The sequence below is a fragment of the Trametes versicolor genome (genome assembly GCF_000271585.1).
Source record: "Trametes versicolor FP-101664 SS1 unplaced genomic scaffold TRAVEscaffold_7, whole genome shotgun sequence".
NCBI lineage: Eukaryota > Fungi > Basidiomycota > Agaricomycetes > Polyporales > Polyporaceae > Trametes > Trametes versicolor.
In genome coordinates this window covers 1,105,587-1,125,763 of record NW_007360327.1, presented here as the reverse complement: position 1 = coordinate 1,125,763, position 20,177 = coordinate 1,105,587, and the positions used below count along the sequence as shown (strand labels likewise).

General features: G+C 58.5%; 7 protein-coding genes across 7 annotated transcripts; 4 read left to right on the top strand and 3 right to left on the bottom strand.

Annotated features, from left to right (window-relative positions):
• Nucleotides 1–474: 474 nt before the first annotated feature.
• On the top strand, nt 475–1,698 carry TRAVEDRAFT_124930 (terpenoid synthase; the record flags this gene model as incomplete). The annotated part of the gene is made up of 4 exons (XM_008041471.1): nt 475–845; nt 935–1,223; nt 1,286–1,324; nt 1,399–1,698. The coding sequence occupies 4 exons, from the start codon at nt 475–477 to the stop codon at nt 1,696–1,698; spliced, it is 999 nt and encodes a 332-aa protein (XP_008039662.1).
• A 4,196-nt stretch (nt 1,699–5,894) lies between these two features.
• TRAVEDRAFT_29569 (uncharacterized protein) lies at nt 5,895–6,234 on the top strand. The gene has a single exon (XM_008040940.1). It carries the CDS (start codon nt 5,926–5,928, stop codon nt 6,112–6,114), a length of 189 nt encoding a protein of 62 aa, XP_008039131.1. The 5' UTR covers nt 5,895–5,925; the 3' UTR covers nt 6,115–6,234.
• Nucleotides 6,235–7,405: 1,171 nt separating this feature from the next.
• TRAVEDRAFT_72578 (uncharacterized protein) lies at nt 7,406–9,081 on the top strand (the record flags this gene model as incomplete). The annotated part of the gene is made up of 5 exons (XM_008041470.1): nt 7,406–7,474; nt 7,570–7,740; nt 7,788–7,916; nt 7,976–8,184; nt 8,256–9,081. The coding sequence occupies 5 exons, from the start codon at nt 7,406–7,408 to the stop codon at nt 9,079–9,081; spliced, it is 1,404 nt and encodes a 467-aa protein (XP_008039661.1).
• A 313-nt stretch (nt 9,082–9,394) lies between these two features.
• TRAVEDRAFT_126287 (transcription factor Tfb2) lies at nt 9,395–11,511 on the bottom strand (the record flags this gene model as incomplete). The annotated part of the gene is made up of 13 exons (XM_008041469.1): nt 9,395–9,573; nt 9,644–9,722; nt 9,785–9,832; nt 9,891–10,021; nt 10,074–10,224; nt 10,291–10,374; nt 10,437–10,505; nt 10,562–10,664; nt 10,712–10,818; nt 10,868–10,967; nt 11,025–11,141; nt 11,190–11,294; nt 11,351–11,511. The coding sequence occupies 13 exons, from the start codon at nt 11,509–11,511 to the stop codon at nt 9,395–9,397; spliced, it is 1,434 nt and encodes a 477-aa protein (XP_008039660.1).
• A 1,899-nt stretch (nt 11,512–13,410) lies between these two features.
• On the bottom strand, nt 13,411–14,626 carry TRAVEDRAFT_125681 (terpenoid synthase; the record flags this gene model as incomplete). The annotated part of the gene is made up of 3 exons (XM_008041468.1): nt 13,411–13,815; nt 13,881–14,169; nt 14,247–14,626. The coding sequence occupies 3 exons, from the start codon at nt 14,624–14,626 to the stop codon at nt 13,411–13,413; spliced, it is 1,074 nt and encodes a 357-aa protein (XP_008039659.1).
• Nucleotides 14,627–16,340: 1,714 nt separating this feature from the next.
• On the top strand, nt 16,341–18,361 carry TRAVEDRAFT_29565 (uncharacterized protein). The gene is made up of 7 exons (XM_008040939.1): nt 16,341–16,485; nt 16,543–16,981; nt 17,095–17,420; nt 17,472–17,661; nt 17,721–17,738; nt 17,791–18,108; nt 18,162–18,361. The coding sequence occupies exons 2-7, from the start codon at nt 16,682–16,684 to the stop codon at nt 18,327–18,329; spliced, it is 1,320 nt and encodes a 439-aa protein (XP_008039130.1). The 5' UTR covers nt 16,341–16,485; nt 16,543–16,681; the 3' UTR covers nt 18,330–18,361.
• A 16-nt stretch (nt 18,362–18,377) lies between these two features.
• Nucleotides 18,378–19,719, bottom strand: TRAVEDRAFT_59159 (Aldo/keto reductase). The gene is made up of 8 exons (XM_008041467.1): nt 19,681–19,719; nt 19,561–19,616; nt 19,471–19,488; nt 19,000–19,359; nt 18,872–18,943; nt 18,700–18,813; nt 18,531–18,645; nt 18,378–18,477 (listed from the first exon to the last, which is right to left on the bottom strand). Exons 1-8 carry the CDS (start codon nt 19,688–19,690, stop codon nt 18,440–18,442), a joined length of 783 nt encoding a protein of 260 aa, XP_008039658.1. The 5' UTR covers nt 19,691–19,719; the 3' UTR covers nt 18,378–18,439.
• Between the last annotated feature and the right edge of the window lie 458 nt (nt 19,720–20,177).

Here is a 20,177-nt window from a genome sequence, read left to right as displayed (position 1 = left end):
TCCAGCCCACCCCAAGCCCCGTATACCCCGTCTCAGCCCCTCTTGTCAATATCGAATGATGCGCTAGTTTCGAATGAGAATGCTCCGGCGTACATTGCAGCGTCCGAACAGCTCCTGTGGTCCCGGGCGCGGGTATTGTGCACTGCGACCCCGAGCGCAAACGTCGTCAATTCTTCGAATATTGATACCCGGCGATCACCCTTGGACCCTTGACAAATTTGGATCATCATACATTGTCGCTTGACAGATTCCTCGCGCCTCGTTCACGAAACAATACGGAACATTTGCCTCCCTCCCCCGGTGACTCCGCATCAAGGCCGCACGGTATATAAGGCCCGGGCGGGCAATTCCCCAGTCGGTGTGGCACGTCGTTCGCTTCTCGCGCTCCTTCCTTTGTACCCCTTGCTCACATCCTCCGCTCTGTATTGTACACCCATGGCTGTACGCGCTGCCGACACCCCCGCCGACGCCCAGATGCCCGTCATCCTCGCTTTCCCTGACTTCATCTCGCCGGTCCCGTACCCCCTCCGCTGCCATGCACAGGAACGCGAGGTTTCGCGCGAGTCCGAGGAGTGGCTTCTCAGCATGGCGAACTTCTCGGAGAAGCAGCGCGCCAAGTTCCTCACTCTGAACGCCGGTCTCCTCAGCGGCATGTGCTATATCGACTGCTCGTTCGATGAGCTCCGCGTCTGCACCGACTTCATGAACTTCCTCTTCACCCTCGACGACTGGACAGACGAGTTCGACGTGACAGGGACGCGCGGCCTCGCGGAGTGTGTGATGAACACGCTCTACTGGCCGCACACGTACTCGTCGGATACCGCAGCGCACAGGCTCACGAAGTCGTAAGTCGCTGTGCTATGATCTCCTATGATGACCGGGGCGCTCACGTGCCTCTCCTTCTTTTTGTTCTTGCATTGCCTCGCGGCATTAGGTTCTGGGTGCGCATGCAAGAGACCGCAGGCCCTGGTTGCCAGCAGCGCCTCATGTCCACGCTCGACACCTACTTCCAAGCAATCATGCAGCAGGCGGACGACCGCGGCTCCGAGAACATCCCTGAGTTGGAGGAGTACATCCTGCTCCGCCGCGACACAAGCGGCTGCAAAACGGGCTTCGCGTTCATTGAGTACGCGGCGCGCATCGACCTCCCGGACGACGTCGTCGAGCACCCGATCATCAAGGCGCTCGCTGACGCGACGAACGACCTCGTGTCATGGGCAAATGTGAGTGCTGAATTGCTTGGCGCTAAAGCGTGACAGAGCCTTACGGGACGTTGCCTCTCCAGGACGTGCTCTCATACAATGCGGAGCAAGCCCGCGGCGATGTAAGTCCCCTTATCGCCTGCTCCGCCGCCCGCCCCCGAACGCAGCTGATGGTCCGCGGGGATGCTGTTGATAGACGCACAACCTCGTCTGCGTGCTCATGCACATGAACGGCGTTGACCGGCAAGACGCGATTGAGCTCGCCGGGGAGCTCTGGACGAAGACGCTCGAGTGGTTCTTCGAGTGCCGCAAGGTCGTCCCGTCTTGGGGCGCCGAGATCGACCGGCAGGTCGCGCTGTACATCCAGGGGCTCGAGGACTGGATCATCGCGAACGCGGAGTGGAGCTTCGAGACGGAGCGCTACTTCGGCAAGGACGGCCACGCCGTGAAGAAGTCGCGCAAGGTCGCCCTCCTCCCGCAGCGCGTCCGCGCATGAGCGCCCTGCGCGCGCGCTCATCGCGCCATTTTTATTATATCTGCGGCTCGAAGAGGTGAGCGCTCCGGCTGTCCGGGCATGTGCGTGGTGGCTGACGGGTGTGTGGCAGCCGCAGGATATTTCAGAGCTTGGATAGTGTACACTCTAGCGAGGAAGCCTACTATCACCCTAATGCCTGCAGCGGGCCAACCTAGGATAGTAGTGCGCGGTATGCAGTTAATGACCCCCCTTAGACCACCCACCAGCATGTATCGTTTCCGTAGGCCCCTATGCGCGACCGTTCGTTCGTTACTACGCCCCTTCGTGTTTATTCGTTCTTTAGCTACACACTACGAGACTACGTTCGTTTAGTACCTCCCACCTGTAGCACCATATCGCCTCTCTTAGATTAGTACTCGTCAATCAGCAATGCGATTTGTCTGCTGCCTACTGTTCGGGAGCGTGTCTCGGGTGCGGTGCACAGGACCTTGTTGGCTTTGCGAATCAGGGCGGGTTCCATTGTGAACATGTCGCGCGTGTGAGCGGGGGTGTGGTCGGATTGGACGGTGCTCAGGCTGGCAGATGGGTCGCGCTAGGTGGGTGTGTTCCCCTGGGGGTCTGGAATGCTGCTGCGTGTGTGGTGCGGCCGCACCTCTGCGGAACGATCCACGAAGCTGGGGTCAGACCCGCACCTGAACTAGCCTCTTCGATCCCAGTTCGCGCTCTGGGAGGTGAGAGGAGGAGGGAGCCGGGGGCGGTCGAGGCCAGCGCAGGTCGGGGGCGCGGGCCGGGAGGCGCCGGGGTGTGTGTGCACGAACGGCCGGAGTGGGCGGGAAGTGCGCTCGGTTGGCTCAGGTCCGCCTCCCAGGAGCCCTGGAGTCGTCAACTGCTGCCTAATCCTTTCTGCCAATTTGTGTGGTGCCCGCGCATGTCACCGGTATGAGCACATCCCATTGCGCGCCGCCAAGGGCTCGGTTCGCTGCCCGCCCCCTGCTCAAGGGCAGCTGCCTTCCCGCGTTGGGCCAGGTGGATCGTCGGCCGTGCCCACAGGCACACGGTGTCCACCGACGGGCCATCGCCGACCGCTATCAAGCCATATAAGTTCGTCAATGCGACGGTAAGCATCACCACACAGGCTGTTTCCATCACGCGGCTTTCTGACCAAACGTACAAGGCGGCGGCGCCTGTGCCAGATAGAATTCGGCTCGTAGACGCGCGCCCCGCTCTCGGATATCGAGCAGAAGCACCCTCTGCGCCGGGGGTGCTAGTCTGCCCGCCATGACAGAGTGCACACAGCGACTCCGCCGCTGACACCGCCGAACAGGGCTCTCCGCTTGCGCAATGAAATGTCGCGCCTCGGCCCGCTCAATCCCCCGGACAGTTATTCTGTGGGTGGAGAGACACGCCGCCCCCGTGGGGTCCGGGCACATACCTATGCAGTAGCCTGTACTGCGGCCGGTGCGAAAAATACGGCAGGATTGGTCCCTGTCAGGCTGCTTCGCCCCAGACTTTAGGCACACGGTTCGGAGTGTGCAGCTGTTTGCGCTTCCGGAAGGGCGCAGCCGGACGAGCCTCCTGCGGCGACCTGGCCTCCTTTGTCGCTTTCTCGACGCGACGGCGATGACCCACTCTGCTCGCTAGACTTCTCGGCTCCTTTGCGCCGCACTGTCGAGCTCTTCTCCCTCGACGGCCAGCTCCGGCGGCCACCCCGCGGCGCGCTCGCTAATTCACCAAGCGTCTTCTCGCGTGGCTGCCGCTGCCTTCGACCCGGATCTTCACGCAGGGGTCAGCTCATGCCCGGTATACGCCAGCGACACTTGGAAGAGACGACCCATCCGCAACTTACCGCCGAACGAGAATGACAGCAACGCTTCGCCGCCGAGTGTTCTGGGAGGGGTCATAGCGCAGGCTATCTCCGGTGAGTATCCATCCCAATCTTCTCGCCCTAAACCCCGCTGCTGAGCGTACACTATCTAACTGAGTTTAGCACACATCCATCCTCGCGAACCTACGTCAATGCGTCATCACCCGCCCACCGTTCTCCGCCGGCACGCCACGCACCCGGCATGCCCTGCGACGCCCTGCTGCCGTTCAATATTTATCCACATCACCAGACTCGAGAAGTGGGCCTCTTCCTTCAAAAGATCGTCGTGGCCTCCCCCCCGCTCACATGCTGTAAAGCGACCGCACCGTGCCACGGACGGACCCTCTGACGACGCCCCTTCTCGACACCATTCGGCCGTGTTCCTCAGGATCGGTTATCGGCACCCATGCCGTCTGACCAACGCTCAGGGCTTCGTAGCTGCGTGGGTGAGTTCTTCTATGCTTTCTCCCGACGAGCCCTTATGCACGCCCACGCTACGCCATTTCTTCCTGCTATTCTCTTGATTCGTGCGCTCATCGCTCCTCCGACGCAGCTGCGGTGGGGCCCTTCCGGGCCTTCGCACCATATCGGAAGCCATCAGCTGCTGAAGAATACACGTGTATCAGTCGTGTACCCGGCCCATTTGCACCCCGACCGCCAGACGAGGCGGGCGGAGTGCGACTCGCCTCCCCACCTACCCACCGCCCGATCCCAATCCTCCTTCTCCCGCGACCGTGCACGGGCCGAGCACAGAATCTGCGATCGCTATCGTCGGCAGCCCATCTCGGAACGATCTCCAGCACCCCCATCGTGCGCCCTGTCGCTACACAGCGCTACACACGCCCATGGCCGATCGGTCCTCCGCGAAGCAGCGGCGCCCGCATCGAAACGGCGACAAGCTCGCTTTGTTGGCAGCCCCTCGTGTACGATGCATCCCCCTTTGCCGTCAGCGTTACCTAAAACCACCCCGCGATTGCCAGATTCAGCCCGCGAAACTCGGTTGCCGCGTCGAAGCTTTGTGGCGTCCTCCGTGGAGGTTCGCGGACCGCTGGGCATCGGGGGTTGTGCACGCAACCCGATAGGCAACCCGGCCGCCGTGCGAGACGACTTCACACCTCATGTAGGTTTGGACCGCTTGTACGTCCTAGAGCCGGCTGCAGAACATCGCAGTACGTTGTCCCTTCATTGCTCCGTCGTGTGCGCCCGAACAGGCCGTCCACTCTGGACGCCGAGGCACCCCCTGGGCCCTAATTGCACGATTGGGAGCCGAGGGTGTTCCCCGGCGCATCCTGATAGCCCTTACATGCAAGCCCTGCATTTGGCAGAATACGGAACCACGCGCCGCGTGGTTCCTGTTGGTTTCTGTCACCCGCGAGTGCCAGGCCGCGCCCTTCCGCCACGGCCTGCTCGGTTGCTGCTGCGTTACGGAACGTCGTATTGCGCCCGTGACTCGCGTTCCTATCGAGTGTGGGCGCTGTGGCGCCGTCCAGCACTCGCCTGATCTCTGTGAACCTATTCGAGATGCTAGTACTGGTCCTCGCCCGCGTGGTCTACGCCGTCGGCGTCGAGTCCGAGATCAATGGATCGCACCGTGAATGACAGAACCCTGTGAGGCCTCTACAGTGTGCACGGATCAAACTTTATCGCCCTCGGGCGGTAGTGGATGCCCGCTGTCGGCGCCCCCATGTTCGTCCACAACTACTTGGAACATTTTTGCTCCAGCCCGCCCGTGGAGCACGTCCTCTGTCAATATCTCCTCGATTTTCTCCCTCCTGACACTTCGCGGGGCCGCGCTGCCAAGGCAAGGTTGTAGCTGATCCAACCGCGCTGTGTCAGCGAAAGGGGCGCGGGAAGATGCCGTCCATCAAGGGACAAATTGGTTCCGCGAACCATTTGGTCCACGAAGAAGTCGGAGCCGGTCGTTCTCTCCAGTTAGATTTTCGTCGAACGCGGTCCATTGCACCCGCACCCACATCGCAAGTCAATCTATCTTTTCGTACGTACGGCATATTCGCGAGCAGCGCTGATTACTTACGCTACAGGACTCTCTAGAGGTGCCAGAGGCTCTTGGCAAACCTGTCGCGTGTGTCGCATGCTGGCAAGATAGCCAATCGATGTGCCAGATGCCTCCCGACAGACGCGATCCTCCTCGTCGGGTGCGGGAACGGGCGTGTATGTTTTCTCATCCCCGAGACTTCCCTCTGCACTTCTCGGACTCACCCGGAGTCAGCAGGCCAGATGATCCAGCCCGTTCCTGGTGGAGCCCGCGCAGCCAATAGTGCCCTGTCCTAACGACACCGCTGCCACGAGGTTCGACCCGTACCTCCGTCCACCCGCCCCCAGCACGTAAGAGCGGGCGTGGTCGGTGTCGAACGCGCTCTCAAATGGGGTCGTCGGCCAGCGCCCCGTCGGACGACGCCTATACCGATGATGGTACCTGCATTCCCCGCGCGCACGCCCGCGCGCGTCGCGGCGCCGGCGGAGTAGGTGCAGTCTATCGATCGTCCGTCGCTCGCGCGTGCCAACGGGAGTCAGCGGTCGGTAGGATGGTGATCATCGCGACAACGTGGTGAGGATTCGAAGGTTCAGTTTAGGCATAAGGCTGCCACTTCTGTCTTTCCCGAGCACTTGCAGGCTGTGTCGTTAGCGGGGCTCTTGATGAAGGAGCCGAATAACAATCGGGCAATGTGCTGCGCAAGCGGTTGCAGGCGCGGGGCGCGGTGCCCCCAGGCAGCCCGAGGACTTCGCTGGGTTTGAAAGTACGCGGACCATCTGCAGTAACCTGGAGGAAGAGAACATTGCGCCGATCTAACCGCGTGGGCAGGAGACCGCTGGGGCGCTGGGCGGGAAACCTGATGGTCAGTCTGCAATTGAGTTAGTGAAAAAAGGTTTAGCGGGGTTTCGGCATGGAGAACAAGCTGGAACAAGGTTTCGTTATCGACACATCGATGGAACGTACGGAATGTATTGGGAGGGCTACTGCAACCCCCAGGCGGTCGCACCTGCCCAAACGGCGGGGCAACAGCAGTTCCATAGTGCCTGTGTCTCCGTCTCCCCGCCCCAAATTGGACATATAGGGCCCTTAGACCTGTGCCCAGCGTCAACCTCGTATCTTCCGGCCGGCCCATGCGAGGGGTTTACTGTAATTAGCAAAGGCGTAAGGTTCACATCCATGAGAGGGTAAAGACAACCCCAGCTTCTCTTCGGAATTGGGTGGGCGTTCTTACGGCAATATGTTCGACATACGGCCAGGCAGTGAGAAACGGGGTCCAGGTGGCACCGAACCCATCCAATCGGTCGAATGCGCGACTTGGTCCCTTCCAGCGAGGCGTCCTGCACATCTTCGCGATGCCACGCGTCTGACCCTCCATGTCATCGTTTTGGTGCATGTGGCAACCGGTGCAGCTCTCGAGCTAGTTCGACGTTGTTTAGTATTGATGGGAAGAATTGGTTAGTGGAGTACAGCACTGCGGGGGGCACGTTAGAGCGAGGGTATCACGGATCGGTGTTCACAGAAGCGCCGCGGAGTCATCCAGCAGGCAGCCTGTGGGGGCGCAGATGAGATCGGCATGGGCATCGCGGTTTTGGGCACAGACTTTGGGCGCGGGCGTGACTGACGGTCGGGTCGTGTACCTAGGAATTCGGGCCTGTACGCTCCCAGCAGCTGTATTGTGTAAATGGTGATGATGCGCATCATGCACTGATCGATGTAACACGCACTTCCCAAAGCAACCGTCGAAGAATCCGCCTGTGACTGAAGACGGACCAGCTCCTTAAAATGCAGGTCGCGCTGCTCAACCTACGACGCTCCGCCCACCCCACTCACGCACCTAACGACTACTCATCGCCACCAAAGCAATGGCCATGTCCACCGACATCCCGTTGTTTGAAGGTTTCGTCGACACCACTATGGACGCCCTGCGGCTCATCGAGGTCAGCGTCCGAGCCCGTTTGCCGTCTCTACCAGTCGCGCTGACGGGACCCGTGCCTACGCGCTAATTTCTACGCGGGCTATTGTCGACCCTCAGGCAGCGCGCCGGGGATCGATACCCCGGGTCACCCGACGGCTGAACGACTTCGAGCGGAGAACGATGATCAAGAGCGGAGCGGTGTTCATATTCAGCGTCGAGGAAAGCGGCATCAAACGCTGGACGGAAGGCCTAGCGTGGTCCCAGTCCCGGATATCCGGAAACTTCCTGGTGCGTCCTTTGTACCAAATGTGGAATCGTTCTGACTGTTCGGTCAGCTCTACCGGGAAGTCGCGGATCGGAGCGCACGTACCGCTCACCACTTCGCGGACCTGCCAGGGTATTCCCCCGCCGGGCATATGCCGGAGCCGCACCTGAGCTACAAACCGCGGGGTTTGATTAAGAAGGTCAGACTTCATACTTTGGCTAGGTTCACAAGCGCAATCCTGATCGCAATGGTCAGCAGACGATCACGGTCAAGATTGACGGCTCCGACTACCACCTCATCTCCTATTACACCCAGGAGGATCTAGCTGCCGGCCTTTTACGAAGGCCCACAAGCCGTCCAGATCTCATGTCGATTGAAATACCGCCGGAGCTCACGCGGTCGACGAACTTTCGTTACCCGCCCAACCTTGAGGAAGCCCACGACGTGAGCACGGGGAATTCCCATAGGTGTGTTCTTCGGCGCAGATCCCAACCTAGACGACCCCCCACTGACGCTGTTACGTTGCGGTGGTGGTCAGAAGTGACAGAGATGCGATAGATAATCAACCAATCCACGCACCTGGCCCACACTCGCCGCCCAGCCTACACGGCGGTGTCCCGTCCTCTCCAGTGGGCGAGGACTCCTCGGGGATGCCACACGGGCACTTCGCACGTCATAGCGGCGACCCGTCCAGCTACTACTACCATGGCCAGACGCGCTTGGGCTCGCTCGACACCGCTCTCGGCGGCGGCTCTCCCCACGCGCAGCCCGCAGTCTCGCCGCTCGTCGTTCCAGCCCAGCACCGAACACACCCTTATGCGCGCAGAAATGGGGGTCCGGCCTCACCAACTTCTTGGCACGCCTCCCCATACGACACGATGACAGCATCGACGGCCGCGCCGGCGATGTACCCTAACACCACCTACTCTGGCGCCGGCCACCTCAGTCCCACGTACGACGAGCGACGCGGGAGCAGCTGGACTTCGCACGCCGTAATACAGTCCGCCATGCAGCCGGACGCCCATCGGAGCATCGCTGAAGGAGGATCCGATGGGAGTCCTACCGCAACGTCGTCGTGGTCTCCCACAGGCTCACCCATTCACGGTCCGTCGCTCGCATCTGCCCCACCTGTCCCCTTCTCCACGGCAGCGAACTTGCCAGGAGGCCGAGGAAGGGACCACTTGCGGACACGCTCCTACCCTTCCATGCAGTGGCAGTACGACCAGGCAAGCGCGCTCCCGCATTCATCTCAGGGGCATCACCACCCGGTTCCCGCGTACCCCATAGAACGCGGGCCCCCAGCGGGGAGCCTCGAACATTACCAGCGATACGGCGGCGGAGATGCGGGACATTCCGGCCGATAGTAGCAGCAGTGTGGGGGACGTAAACGGACTCGGGATCGGACACGCACCGGACGGACTATCTCGATACACAGGACTTCTTGAGCAGGCTCACGGGGTCGTAAGCGCATGTCGTATGCAGCAGTTACATTACCGAATGATGCATTCGCACTCCAGGAACGAACAGTCCCAAACAGGAGCGGCCGCCGTCAGAACAGAAGAGTCGCGACGCCGTCTCGCAGAAGCATGTGGCGGTTGTGATGCGTCAATTGAGTCCTGGAGCCTACGAGCTGGCAGACAAGGTAGGAAACCTTTGGCAGTCCGGACGACGTCACCACTAAGTGTTCCCAGCGGTCTGCCGTCGCTCGATGAACCCTCGAATGTTAGCGTGGCCTTCTACGCTGCCGAAGAAACACCGTCGAGAGGCGTTCTCCCATAAGACGACGTCGAGTTGCTTCGCATAGTTGAGGACGTATTCGTAGTCGGCCTGGGAAGCGAAGGCGGTATACAAATACCCTGCCGACAGCCAGAAGATCAGTCCTCGTGCTCGATGACGTCGTTGAGCTTAAATGGCAGGAGTAGTGACCTTCTTGCGACTTCATGCGATTTTTCTCAAGCTCCCAGAGCCGGATTTGATCCTGGACGGTGACGGGAAGGAGAGGTTGCTGAGACGAGCTCGTTCAGTGCCGTCTCCCGGTAAGAATCGACGGCGACTTTCAGCACTCACATTCTTTCGCATTTGAGGGTGCGCATGTGTGACGAGGTAGCTGATGATCTGGACAGGCAGACGTCGGCAAACCGTCTACGGCATGCAAGGATACGGACATGCTTACTTGGTCGGCGGTAATGCCGCTGGCGAGCGCCTTCTTGACACTATCGCGCGTTATTGCTCCGATAACGAGGTTTGGGAATCGCGACTTGAGCGTCACGAACAGGTTCAGGACAGCAATCTGTAACGGGTTATCTGTATTTCCGTGACACTCAGCGCTCATAGTATTACGGATTGGGCGGCTCACCTGTATACGCATACAGACGGTAGTTGGTCTCAAGGACGATGAACCCCTGAGCGTGCGATCCGTCCCCCGAACCGGCAGACGTGGGAAGTGGGGGGGATGAAGACGTCAGCGTAGTGGCTAGTCGAGTCGGACTGAACCTCCGTGAAGTTGGCTTCGGCACATCGGGGGAACGTTGAGTTATTAATAAGTGTAGAGAATTGGAGGCAAAGGTGCTTACCGTGCGCTGCTTAATCAGCCCATAATCGCGAAGGTCGTCAAGCATGGTTTTCTGAGTGGGACTCAGGTTCTCCGTGGAATAGTTCTAGGAACGTTAGACAGGGGTTATTGCGTCATCTTCGCGGGAGAACGGCCACGCTCGAATACCTTCCCTAGCTCAGTCGTGGACAGCATCAGGAGAAAGCTGATCACTTCTACAAGATCCATTTGTCTTTCCTATAGGTGGCTCTGCTTCTCAGACGCAGTTTCAGACTAGGTTGGATGGAACTGACCTCTGCCATTTGGAGGTACTGGAGCAGTAGTTCCCAGAGTTGGACGTGCGGCGGATGGAGAAGGAATTGGAAGCCACCGGACGTAATCTGCAATGCGCCGCTACTCGCGCTGAATGACGCGTTGGAAGGAAAGAGTAAGATTGGACTTACTGAACCCGAGCCATGAGGCCACTTCTTTCCAGCAGGTACAACACACCTTTGGACGGCTGTGAAGGGAACTCCCCCGTCCCAGACGAAACCATATAGTACAGGATAGTCTGTCCCCGAGATCAGCCGGAGGTAACGCGCTTAGCGGTGCGAATGTACCTCCCAACGCTCAAGAGCATACCCGTCCAGGGCATCGATCTCTGGGGGAGGATTTTTGTCGTCGTTCTCTATGAGTACCCCGAAACTGCCGCTTGTGCCACTGCAACAAAGCGGTTACGTGTAGGAAAAGTTCGCAACTTTGCACACCAGTACACACCCTCCGGTGATCGCTTGCCGCAAGCCGGATTTGAAAGTGGGGTTCAAGGAGTGTTTCGAAGTTGATGGTGGCAGAATATGCAACCGCGCCAATGTCGACAGCGCGTCTTGGTATGGTCTACAGGATGTCAGTTAAGCGATACGCAATGCATGCACCCGAACCTACTTCTTCCCCTCACGCGTCACCCACGCTGCCATCGTTGACGGGGGTATTGGCAAATCGAGCCACAGGAGGTTCATGACGAGTTGTCGTTCCAGGGGCCGCAACAGCCTAAAACCGGGAGTTTGAACTTGGCCACGAACATTGATGACTCCCAAGACTCCCACCTAAAGATCGAGAGACAAGCGGAGGGTTTCTGGTACAGCCTCGTCAACATGTTCTGCGACTGCGACTGCAGAAAGATGACGAGGCTATGAGACACATCCTCGGTCCCCGCGTTCGCGTCTTTGGTGCCTTCCGCTGCGGCTTTGATGGTGATTGACGGCATGTCGGAAGCCCGACGATACGTACAGGGCAGCTAGGGTATATTCAGTAGCAATAAATGTCTATAAATGCGTCCAAATGAGTTTCTGATAAGCTGGAAAGCACGAATGAGCGGGAAGATTCTCACCGTGATGACGACGAGAGCAAACCATGAAGCACACCAGAGGCGCCCATGGCACACTTGCCTTTGCACCGCCACCCCCACGTGCGAGCTTCATGCGCTTACGCGTTTAGACGCGTCAGCCGCGTCCAGGACCATACGCGTTCTCTCCTTCCACACGTCCACCACATCCGAGCAAACGAGCGATACAGTCACTGAGTCGAGGAAAAAAGATGGCGAACAACTCTTTACACACCGCGGCACTGAACAGTACGTTACTCACATTCGATAACCCGAAGAGCCAGGAGCTCACGTACGAGTTCGCAGAACAGTACGGTCTAGTGCGATCGTTGGTTTCTCAGGACCCAACCCTTGTGAATGCGGTTGATGAGGTATAGCCCGAAGATCTTCTCGCGATCTATACTGTGCGAACTTCTAAATGCTCCGCAGGATGGACGCACGCCTCTCCATTGGGCAGCGACCTCGAACTCCGTGGATATAGCCCGCTATCTCATAGATCAGGGAGCCGACGTCAACCGTGGTGATAGTGGCGGCTGGACGCCTCTCCACATTGCTGGTATGCCCGCTACATCTGATTTTCGTACCGGTCATAGACTCGTGTGCCTTTGCGCTAACCTCCGTTTCTTGGCTAGCGTCTGGTGGTTTCGAGGACGTGGTCACGGAACTACTGGGTTCTGGAGCAGATGTGAATCAAGCAAACGCGAAGGGCCTCACTGCTCTGTCAGCTTCAGTTCCCCGTGCGACGTGGCCGGTGCTAACGCCCTGACACAGGCACTACGCTGCTTCAAAGTCCCGTGTCGAGGTATTCCATTTTCTATCTTGGCATCAAGCTGAACCCACGCTCACATTTCCGCAGATTGGAAAAGTCCTGATCGCACGGGGTGCGGATGTTCGTGTTCTTTACGTGGGTCTGTGCTGCGGTTACTCACGCCCTCCCAGATCAACGCCAGAGATAAAGCCAATCAACTGCCTTTGTCGGTGACCAGCCCCTAGGTGGTAACCATGACGCTCAGCTAAAGCGGAGTACCCTCACAGGCATAGGGCGGCGACTACTGGATCTACTGGATTCATCAGCCTCCTTCTCAAGCCGTCGGAAGGGTCTCCGAAGGCGCGCCTGAACACCGCGGACCGTGTCGGTGCGTCTCCGCCGCCACTGGCACACGCAAATCATCACCGAGACTGACGCCCCCGGCATACAGGTAATACGCCGTTGCATCTCGCGATGGAATCTGCGCACGCAGAAGCAGCCTCCCTACTAATCGAGGCAGGCGCAGATCGTGAGCGGGTAAGCATGCGGTGGTGCGCGCGGACTCCGCCGTTGCTGACGCGATTCTCGGTCAGACAAACCTCAACGACGAGATGCCCGAGGACATGGAAGGTGTGGGCGGACAGGAGCAGAAGCGGGCCCGGGCATACGTCAATGAGCGTTGCGGCAAACGGTGACCGGCCATTCAACGACTCGCAAGAGCAGTCCGCTCTCTCGATCGGGCTGAGTCGCCAGCAAGTAACCGGAAGTGTAAGTCTAATCCTGTACTGTCTACTGTATCCAAATCGGAATCTCGGTATCTATCGTCCACTCGGCCAACACCTTCGCATGGGACCTCTGTCGAATAGACGAAAAAGGTGCCCATCTATACCAACGGCAAGTTACTGGGACGGCAGTGTAACTGCATAGAAGAGAAGGCTCGCCTCGACCGCGAGAGCAGCCGGAAGATCCCAGGGCAAGCACCTTTTGCGCAATCGGCTCGACCATCAGGTTGCGGGGATCTGGCTGGATGAAAGTCAACTTGACAGACCGGTCCTGGGCCAGCGACGCCGCGCGGCGACGCTGCAAACGGAAGGTGACTTACGACGGTCGTCGTGCTTCGGGAGGAGTTTAACGAGGCGGTGTTTCTTGACTGACAAGCCGTCCTTGCCAAAGTACCGCGTAGACTCGAAGCTCCAGTGGAGGGAACCTACGATCCAGTTCTGCAGGCCCTGGACGTATGTCGCAACGTCCCTGTCGATCTCGGGGCCCCAGGACGGGAGCAGCCTTCGATCTTGCTCAAAGCGATCGATGGACGCTTTGCACAGGACTCCGACGGCGTCCGCCGCTTCTTGCAGGCCCAGGTCCTGCCGGTGCATGATCACGGCGATCATGTTGTGGGAGTCCCGCCGAGCCTGCTCGACGTTATACGAGAAGAGGTCCTGGCAATCAATCACGCATTAGCTGTGTATAGGATTGCAACAACCGCGGACAGCCGGTGACAGACGTTGGACCACGTTACGAAGGAGTTCGTCGCTTCTTCCAGAGCACGGATCGTGGGATGCGATATGACTTCCTCCGGAAGGTCGATGCCCGCGGCATACTCGATGAGCGCGAAGCACGGCTTGCAACCACCCGTTTCCCACCGCAGCGCAATGTACTCCTCGAGGGTAGGCACGTCTTCACGCGCCCGGTCCCGGGCCTGTTGGGCAATCGCCTGGAAGAAAAGGTCCATCGTGTGTATGAACCGCTGCGTGCACCCAGGGCCGGCGGTCCGGCGACACCGGCTAAAGAAGCTGAGTGGTCCAAAGTTCAGCCTGCCGGTGAGCGCCTGCTTTGCCTGCCCAATTTGAACATGCAGATCCTGACGCACCTTTTTGCCAGCTTCCCTGCAGCCTTGGAGGTCTGGAACCCCACGGGGTCATCGAGCGCACACATCACGCACTGCGCGAGTCCATAGTTGTCGTCCGCGTCAAACGCGTCTGACCAGTCGTCCAGGGTGAACAGGAAGCTCATGAAGTCCGACACGACCTGAAGCTGATCTGCCTCGGCATCTGGGTAGCATACGGCAGTGAGTAAGCCTGCGCGCAGGCCTAGGAATGCTTCCTTGCGGGTCGTGGAGAAGTCAGCTTCCGCGAGCAACCAGGACTCTGATGTTCGAGAGACCGTCGCCGCATGTTGATTGAGCCGTTGCGGATATGGGCAGTGGGAGACGAGATCGGGAAGGATGAACTTGCGAGGAGCCCGCGGCATATCGAGAGCGATCGTCCTGGTGCGAGCAAGCTGGTAGCATAGAGAGCACTTATATACCTTCAGCGCGACGGCCTGCCGCCACCGGTGCCGACGGGGGCACGCTCTTCAGGGGAATCATAGCCTTTTGTCTTCTCGCAAAACTCGTGGTGTGCACGCAGCGTTGTGGCTGTAGAGCGCGCCAGGATGGAGAGCGCGGTGGACGAGATGCCACTGCAGCCGCAGCATTGAGAGACTCCGTAATGAGAAGCATTGGAACGCGTTTGCCTCGTATCTGAGCGCCGGTCTGCTTTGATGAACCTTATGATAGGTACATCAGCATCTCATTTCTACCGTGATGAACGTACTCACTATGTTTTCCTTTGTCTTCAGCCCTTTGTCCGCATGGTTTGCGTCCTGCAAATGCGGGGCATCAGCCGGGATATTCTGGCCAAACATACCCGGGGATGTGTGGGAGACGGAGAGGTAGAGGTATGTGAAGGTCCGACGTGGTACTTGATCCCTTTTGGTAAGTCCAAGTGAACATCATGAGTTGCGGTAATCCGGGGTTCCAAGAGCACACCATTACCAGCGTTGCCGCCGATCGGAGTTGAGGCCAAGACATCGCAGGCGCAAGCCCGGATACTAGATATGTTTTCCGGCTTTCCCAGGCTTGACCGGGCGCCGCAACGATGTCTATACAGACCATGCACAACAGGTGAGGCCGGTTGAAGGTCGGAAGTGCGAACCTTTCCATTCACCAGGCACTGAGGCCATGTATTGAACGCTGTCAGGGAGCGCATGTAGTGCAAGTGGCTATTTTGGACAGCCAGAGGATTGCAAGATCGACACTATGAACGATGCCTCGCAAAAGCCTGCTGTTCGTATCGTGAGCCAAGGGCGACCTAGACAAACTCCTAACAATCAGTTGTGATTAAACAATACTCAGGGCTACACGCACCCGCAGGCATTTCAAGGCATTGCCGAACATACGCCCTAGGCGCGACACGGATAAGAAAAGCTGTGAGCACGAGGTTTCGTGTACCGCGCCGAACCGAACAGTGAGCCCCCAGGGTCCCGCGCCGTGCATCGGACATACACTGCGGCTAGCCGCTATCGTGTATGCACCGGTTCCAGAGCATCCGAAGTGCATTGTAGCGCGTGTACGGCGGCTTCGAGGACCAGCGCGTGAGCTGCATCTTCATCAAGGAGCCATGTCAACGGCCCGTCGGGACCAGAGCGACCTTCCAAAGGGGCATAGAGAAGATTTGTGCGATGTCTGGTGACTGTTGAAACGTTCAAGGGGGGACGGGGTCTAGCGTTCCAAGACATGCCAAGGTGCCAGGGACGGGTGGTTTGAATGAACAAGAGATCGCAGCTCCCCATGCGTCCCTGGAGGGTGCGAGCGGCGTACTTTCTTGAGCCGTATGTAACTCCCCGATGATGACGTCTGGATCCAGTTGAGTAAAGGCACATATACGCACATAGAGTTTCGGAGAAGGCAAGCTCGGCGCGCATGGAGAGGTTCATCAAGGTATGGATTTCACATGCATCCAGTATTTTAGCTCAAGCGTGCACATCCTGCAGTAGCGGCGATGAAGAGATATTAAGCGCATACAGAGAGCGGCATCCCTTTCTTGCGCATGCCAGTCATAGAGGGGAGTACGTAGAGCGATGCGTAGATGATCGTAGTTGGCAGACAAGTCGGTGCATGGGCGCTACATCCCTCCTTAGACACAAACCTTCATGTCGACAGCCCAGCACCAACGATAGACAAACCCACGCCGCTAGATCTATGCTAGCCTCGCAAACTTGAGTTAAAGATAAGTATCTCACCCCTCGCAGGGGCGGATAGAGGGAGCCAAGCGAGCATATTTCCAACGGTGAGTAGAATCGCGCCCGGCTGTCCAGCTAGTGGCCGCCACTTACACGCTTGGCAGAATTAGACACTATCGCTACTGGACAGAGCAATGCATGGGAAAGTCAGTCGCCTGATATCAGCTGTTATTTGCGACATTCGCTCCGTACCCTCTTCATCGTCTTGCCTGCTCCCTACACATCCTCAAGAAGTCCCCGGAAATGTCGCTACCTGAGTATCGGTCCAGTTCCGCAGCCGCCTCTCAGCTGGACATAGACCAGTCCGCGCTTCCGGGATACAGCCGCACGACTATGACCGTTTGGGACGTCCCTCCGGCGGAACAAGAACATCAGTATCACTTGACGGACAAGAAGACCGGAGCGCAATGGCTCACAATGACAGTCATGAGCCGAGCAAGTTCCGCCAGTGAACAGCCCACCTTCTATCAAGGCGCCAATATTGCGGGGTCTTTGAAGCTTGATTTGGAGAAAGAGGTTCTCGTGGATGAGGTCACCCTTGCTGTGAGTGCGTCCGCCAAAGAGCGCATCCTTCATAGTCCACGCCGTGACTCGAGCATAATGTTATTGCATCTCGTACATCTTCCCTGCACCTATCTAATGCATTCAAATTGCAGCTATACGGACGTCTCAGCATCTTCTCGCACTCCACCTCCAACTTCTTCTACACCTCGAAGACGCTCTATTCCGCAGCCGAGCAAAGCCCCAGCGGCTCCCCCGTGACCTCTCTCTTGAAACGCGGCAGGCTCCAAGGGCACTACGACTGGCCATACTCCGTGCGACTCCCAAAGGGCGTCAGCATCCTCTCTGCGATCAACGACGGCCGGGCAGAGCGCACAAATTATCGCCTACCGCCCAGCTTCTCGGACAAGCGATTGAATGCCCATGTGCAGTACACGCTCGTTGTCCGCGTCACTCGCGGCGGGTTCAAGGGGGGCAGCAAGTGCGCACTGGCCGTCTAGTCTTGGTGGCTGGCTTGCTGACTGGCATATAGGCTCACCGTTCCGCTCAATTACATACCGCTTGCGCGGCCTAGCCCGCCTAGCATCCTCAGACAGCTTGCATACCAGGAGGACCATCCGCTTGTAGGGCCCGACGGCGATCCGGATGGCTGGAAGGCTCCCGAGCCTGTTAAGATTGAGGGTTTCTTATTCAAGACCGTCCGCGTTCGAGCAACATGTGACGTACGTTCTCAATCTCTGGCTTTGGTCGTGGAATATACTCATATAAGCTACAATATTAGCTACGCATCTCGAAGCCTGTTAGTGCTCACTACGTGTCATTAGCACGACTCACCTGATTATTCCTTGTAGCTCTCATATACCCGCGGCGGGCTTGTTCACTTGCTCTGCTCCATACGCAGCGATAACCAGCAGTTTCTCGACCTCGTCACACCTCAGTGCATAAACCTGGCCCTTGTCCAGCGCATCACCTTTGGCGAAGCCGCACAGAAGACACGCTTCTCCGAACGGCTCGAGGCGCAAGCGACTATCAAAACAATCGAGCGTGCCTCCGCGTCGTGGTGGCGAGTGCCCGCGGTGGACGAACCGGGGGTGAAAGCGTTTGCTGGTGAACTACGGGTTCCCGCAGAACTTGCTCCTGCTTGTCAAATCTTACACTATGGCCACGAGGTGAGTCCCTGACGCTCTCCTAAGCCGTGCATGTCTGACGCTGACCATCATAGTACGAGCTGATCTTCCGGGGCCTTGGCGCAGTAGGCTTTACCCTGGTCACAGAGTCGAAGAAGCCGCTGTTGGTGGAGCCTATCACTATCGTCACTGCGTTCGCCCAGGCGCCTCGCGCTCGGTCCTATGTCCCGCCTGAGTACGCGACGAAAGCAGAAGGGCATTGATTCTCGCAGCCGGGCCTCATGTAACATATCGCAGTCTTTCTGGACCGGTTCGTGTGCATTGTAATGTTGTTGTACAAATATGATGTATAATACTAGCTGTTTTCGCCTATTCACGGGGTGTTTGTAGGGTCCCAGTCGGTCACCAGATCTGGGAGGCTGTCAACACCCTTGCATAACCTTGATGTGCGCGAAAATGCTTACATTCGTCCAAGGCGTCCAACTCCGCAATCTCTTGGTCGTTCAGCTCGAAGTCGAAGACTTGTAGGTTTGACTCGATCCGAGCCTTGGATGAGGACTTCGGGAGTGGGATGAACCCCTGCACCGTCGCGAGATTGAGTGAGTCTGCTAGATAGGGGTACGTGGGACTTACCTTCTGCAAGGAGTAGCGGAGGAGGATATGAGCGGGATCTTTGCTATACTTCTTGGCCAGCCCGACGATCTTCGGGTGCCGGAAGCGAAGGCTGCGCACAAGAGGGGCCCATGCCTAGAATAGGCATTGGTTCAGTTGGAGCCCGCCCGTATAGGCAGAGAAGGTGCCTCACCTCCAGTGCGATCTCGTGCTTCTTGCAGAAATCGACGATATCTGTGCGCGTCATAAAGGGGTGGAGGTCGATCTGCAGTCAAATGAGTGATTCACGCGCCATCCTGCATTTCGCCAAGAACGCCGGACCTGGTTGAGTGCAGGCAACTCGACGCCTGCATCGACCATCTCCTGAAGGTGCCGCACGCCGTAATTGCTCACGCCGATGCTGCGCACCAGGCCCTCAGCCTTGCCCTCCACAGCCGCCTTCCAGCTGTCCGCACGTTTCTGCGGGCCGCCAATCGGGCCATGGATGAGGTAGAGGTCGATGTAGTCGAGGCCGCACTTCTTGAGCGACGTACGGAGCGCGGCCTTCGCCGCGCTGTACCCGCTGTTGCTCATCAGCTTCGTGGTGAAGAAGACGGCCGCGCGGGGCGTGCCCGTGGCGGCGCAGAAGTCGCGGATCGCGCGCCCGCACTCTGCTTCGTTGTAGTACCACTCCGCGGAGTCCTGTGCGCGCACGGGCCCGGGGGCCGCCGTTCGTCAGCAGATGCCCGAGATCGTGCGGTGCGGATCCGCGCGCGAAGGCGGACGGAGCCCGCTGAGGGGGTGGGTGCGTACAATGTGGCGGTAGCCTGCCTATCGGGGGTGCGGGCGATCGTCGTCAGTGCCCTCGTTGTGTGGGTTAAACAGGGTTATACAGAAGCCCACCTCGAGAGCCCAGCGGACGGCGTTGTAGGCTTCTTTGCCTTCCATCTCGTAAGTTCCTGCGAAGATCGCCGGTCAATGAACGAGTGCGGTCTTGTGCGCGGCCTCTTGTGGGGCACGCACCGAAGCCCATGAGTGGGATTTCATTTCCGTCCCGCAGCTGGCGGGGGTGTAGTCAGTCGGTGTTTTGTCCGTCGCTTGTGTTTTGGGGTGGCCGCCAGGTCCGTGCAGAACTTACCTTGAGTTTGGACTCGACCGTAAGCGCCATTGTGTTCTTGGTGCTGAAATGAGTGGTTGGTGTGAAAGATGCGATTCCGCGTATGGGTCGCAAAACGCAGGCGTGTTCCAGCGGATGACGTGGTATTCGGAGGCGATAGCTGTTATGCAGCGAGGAAATTCGCAGGGTCCGCGAGTTCCGTGTCAACGTGCTGTGGATGAGCATGTCTCGCTGCCACCTCTTTACACCATCTGGGTGTTTGGCTCGAACAGCAGTGCGCAAGAGGTGTAAATTTCCTCGATGTCCTGGCAATGTCAAACATATGTCGCGGAATATTGTCCAGTACTCCCTCAGCGCCCACGTGGCCTTTGTCCCAAAACGGGTGATTGTTCAGCGTACGCTG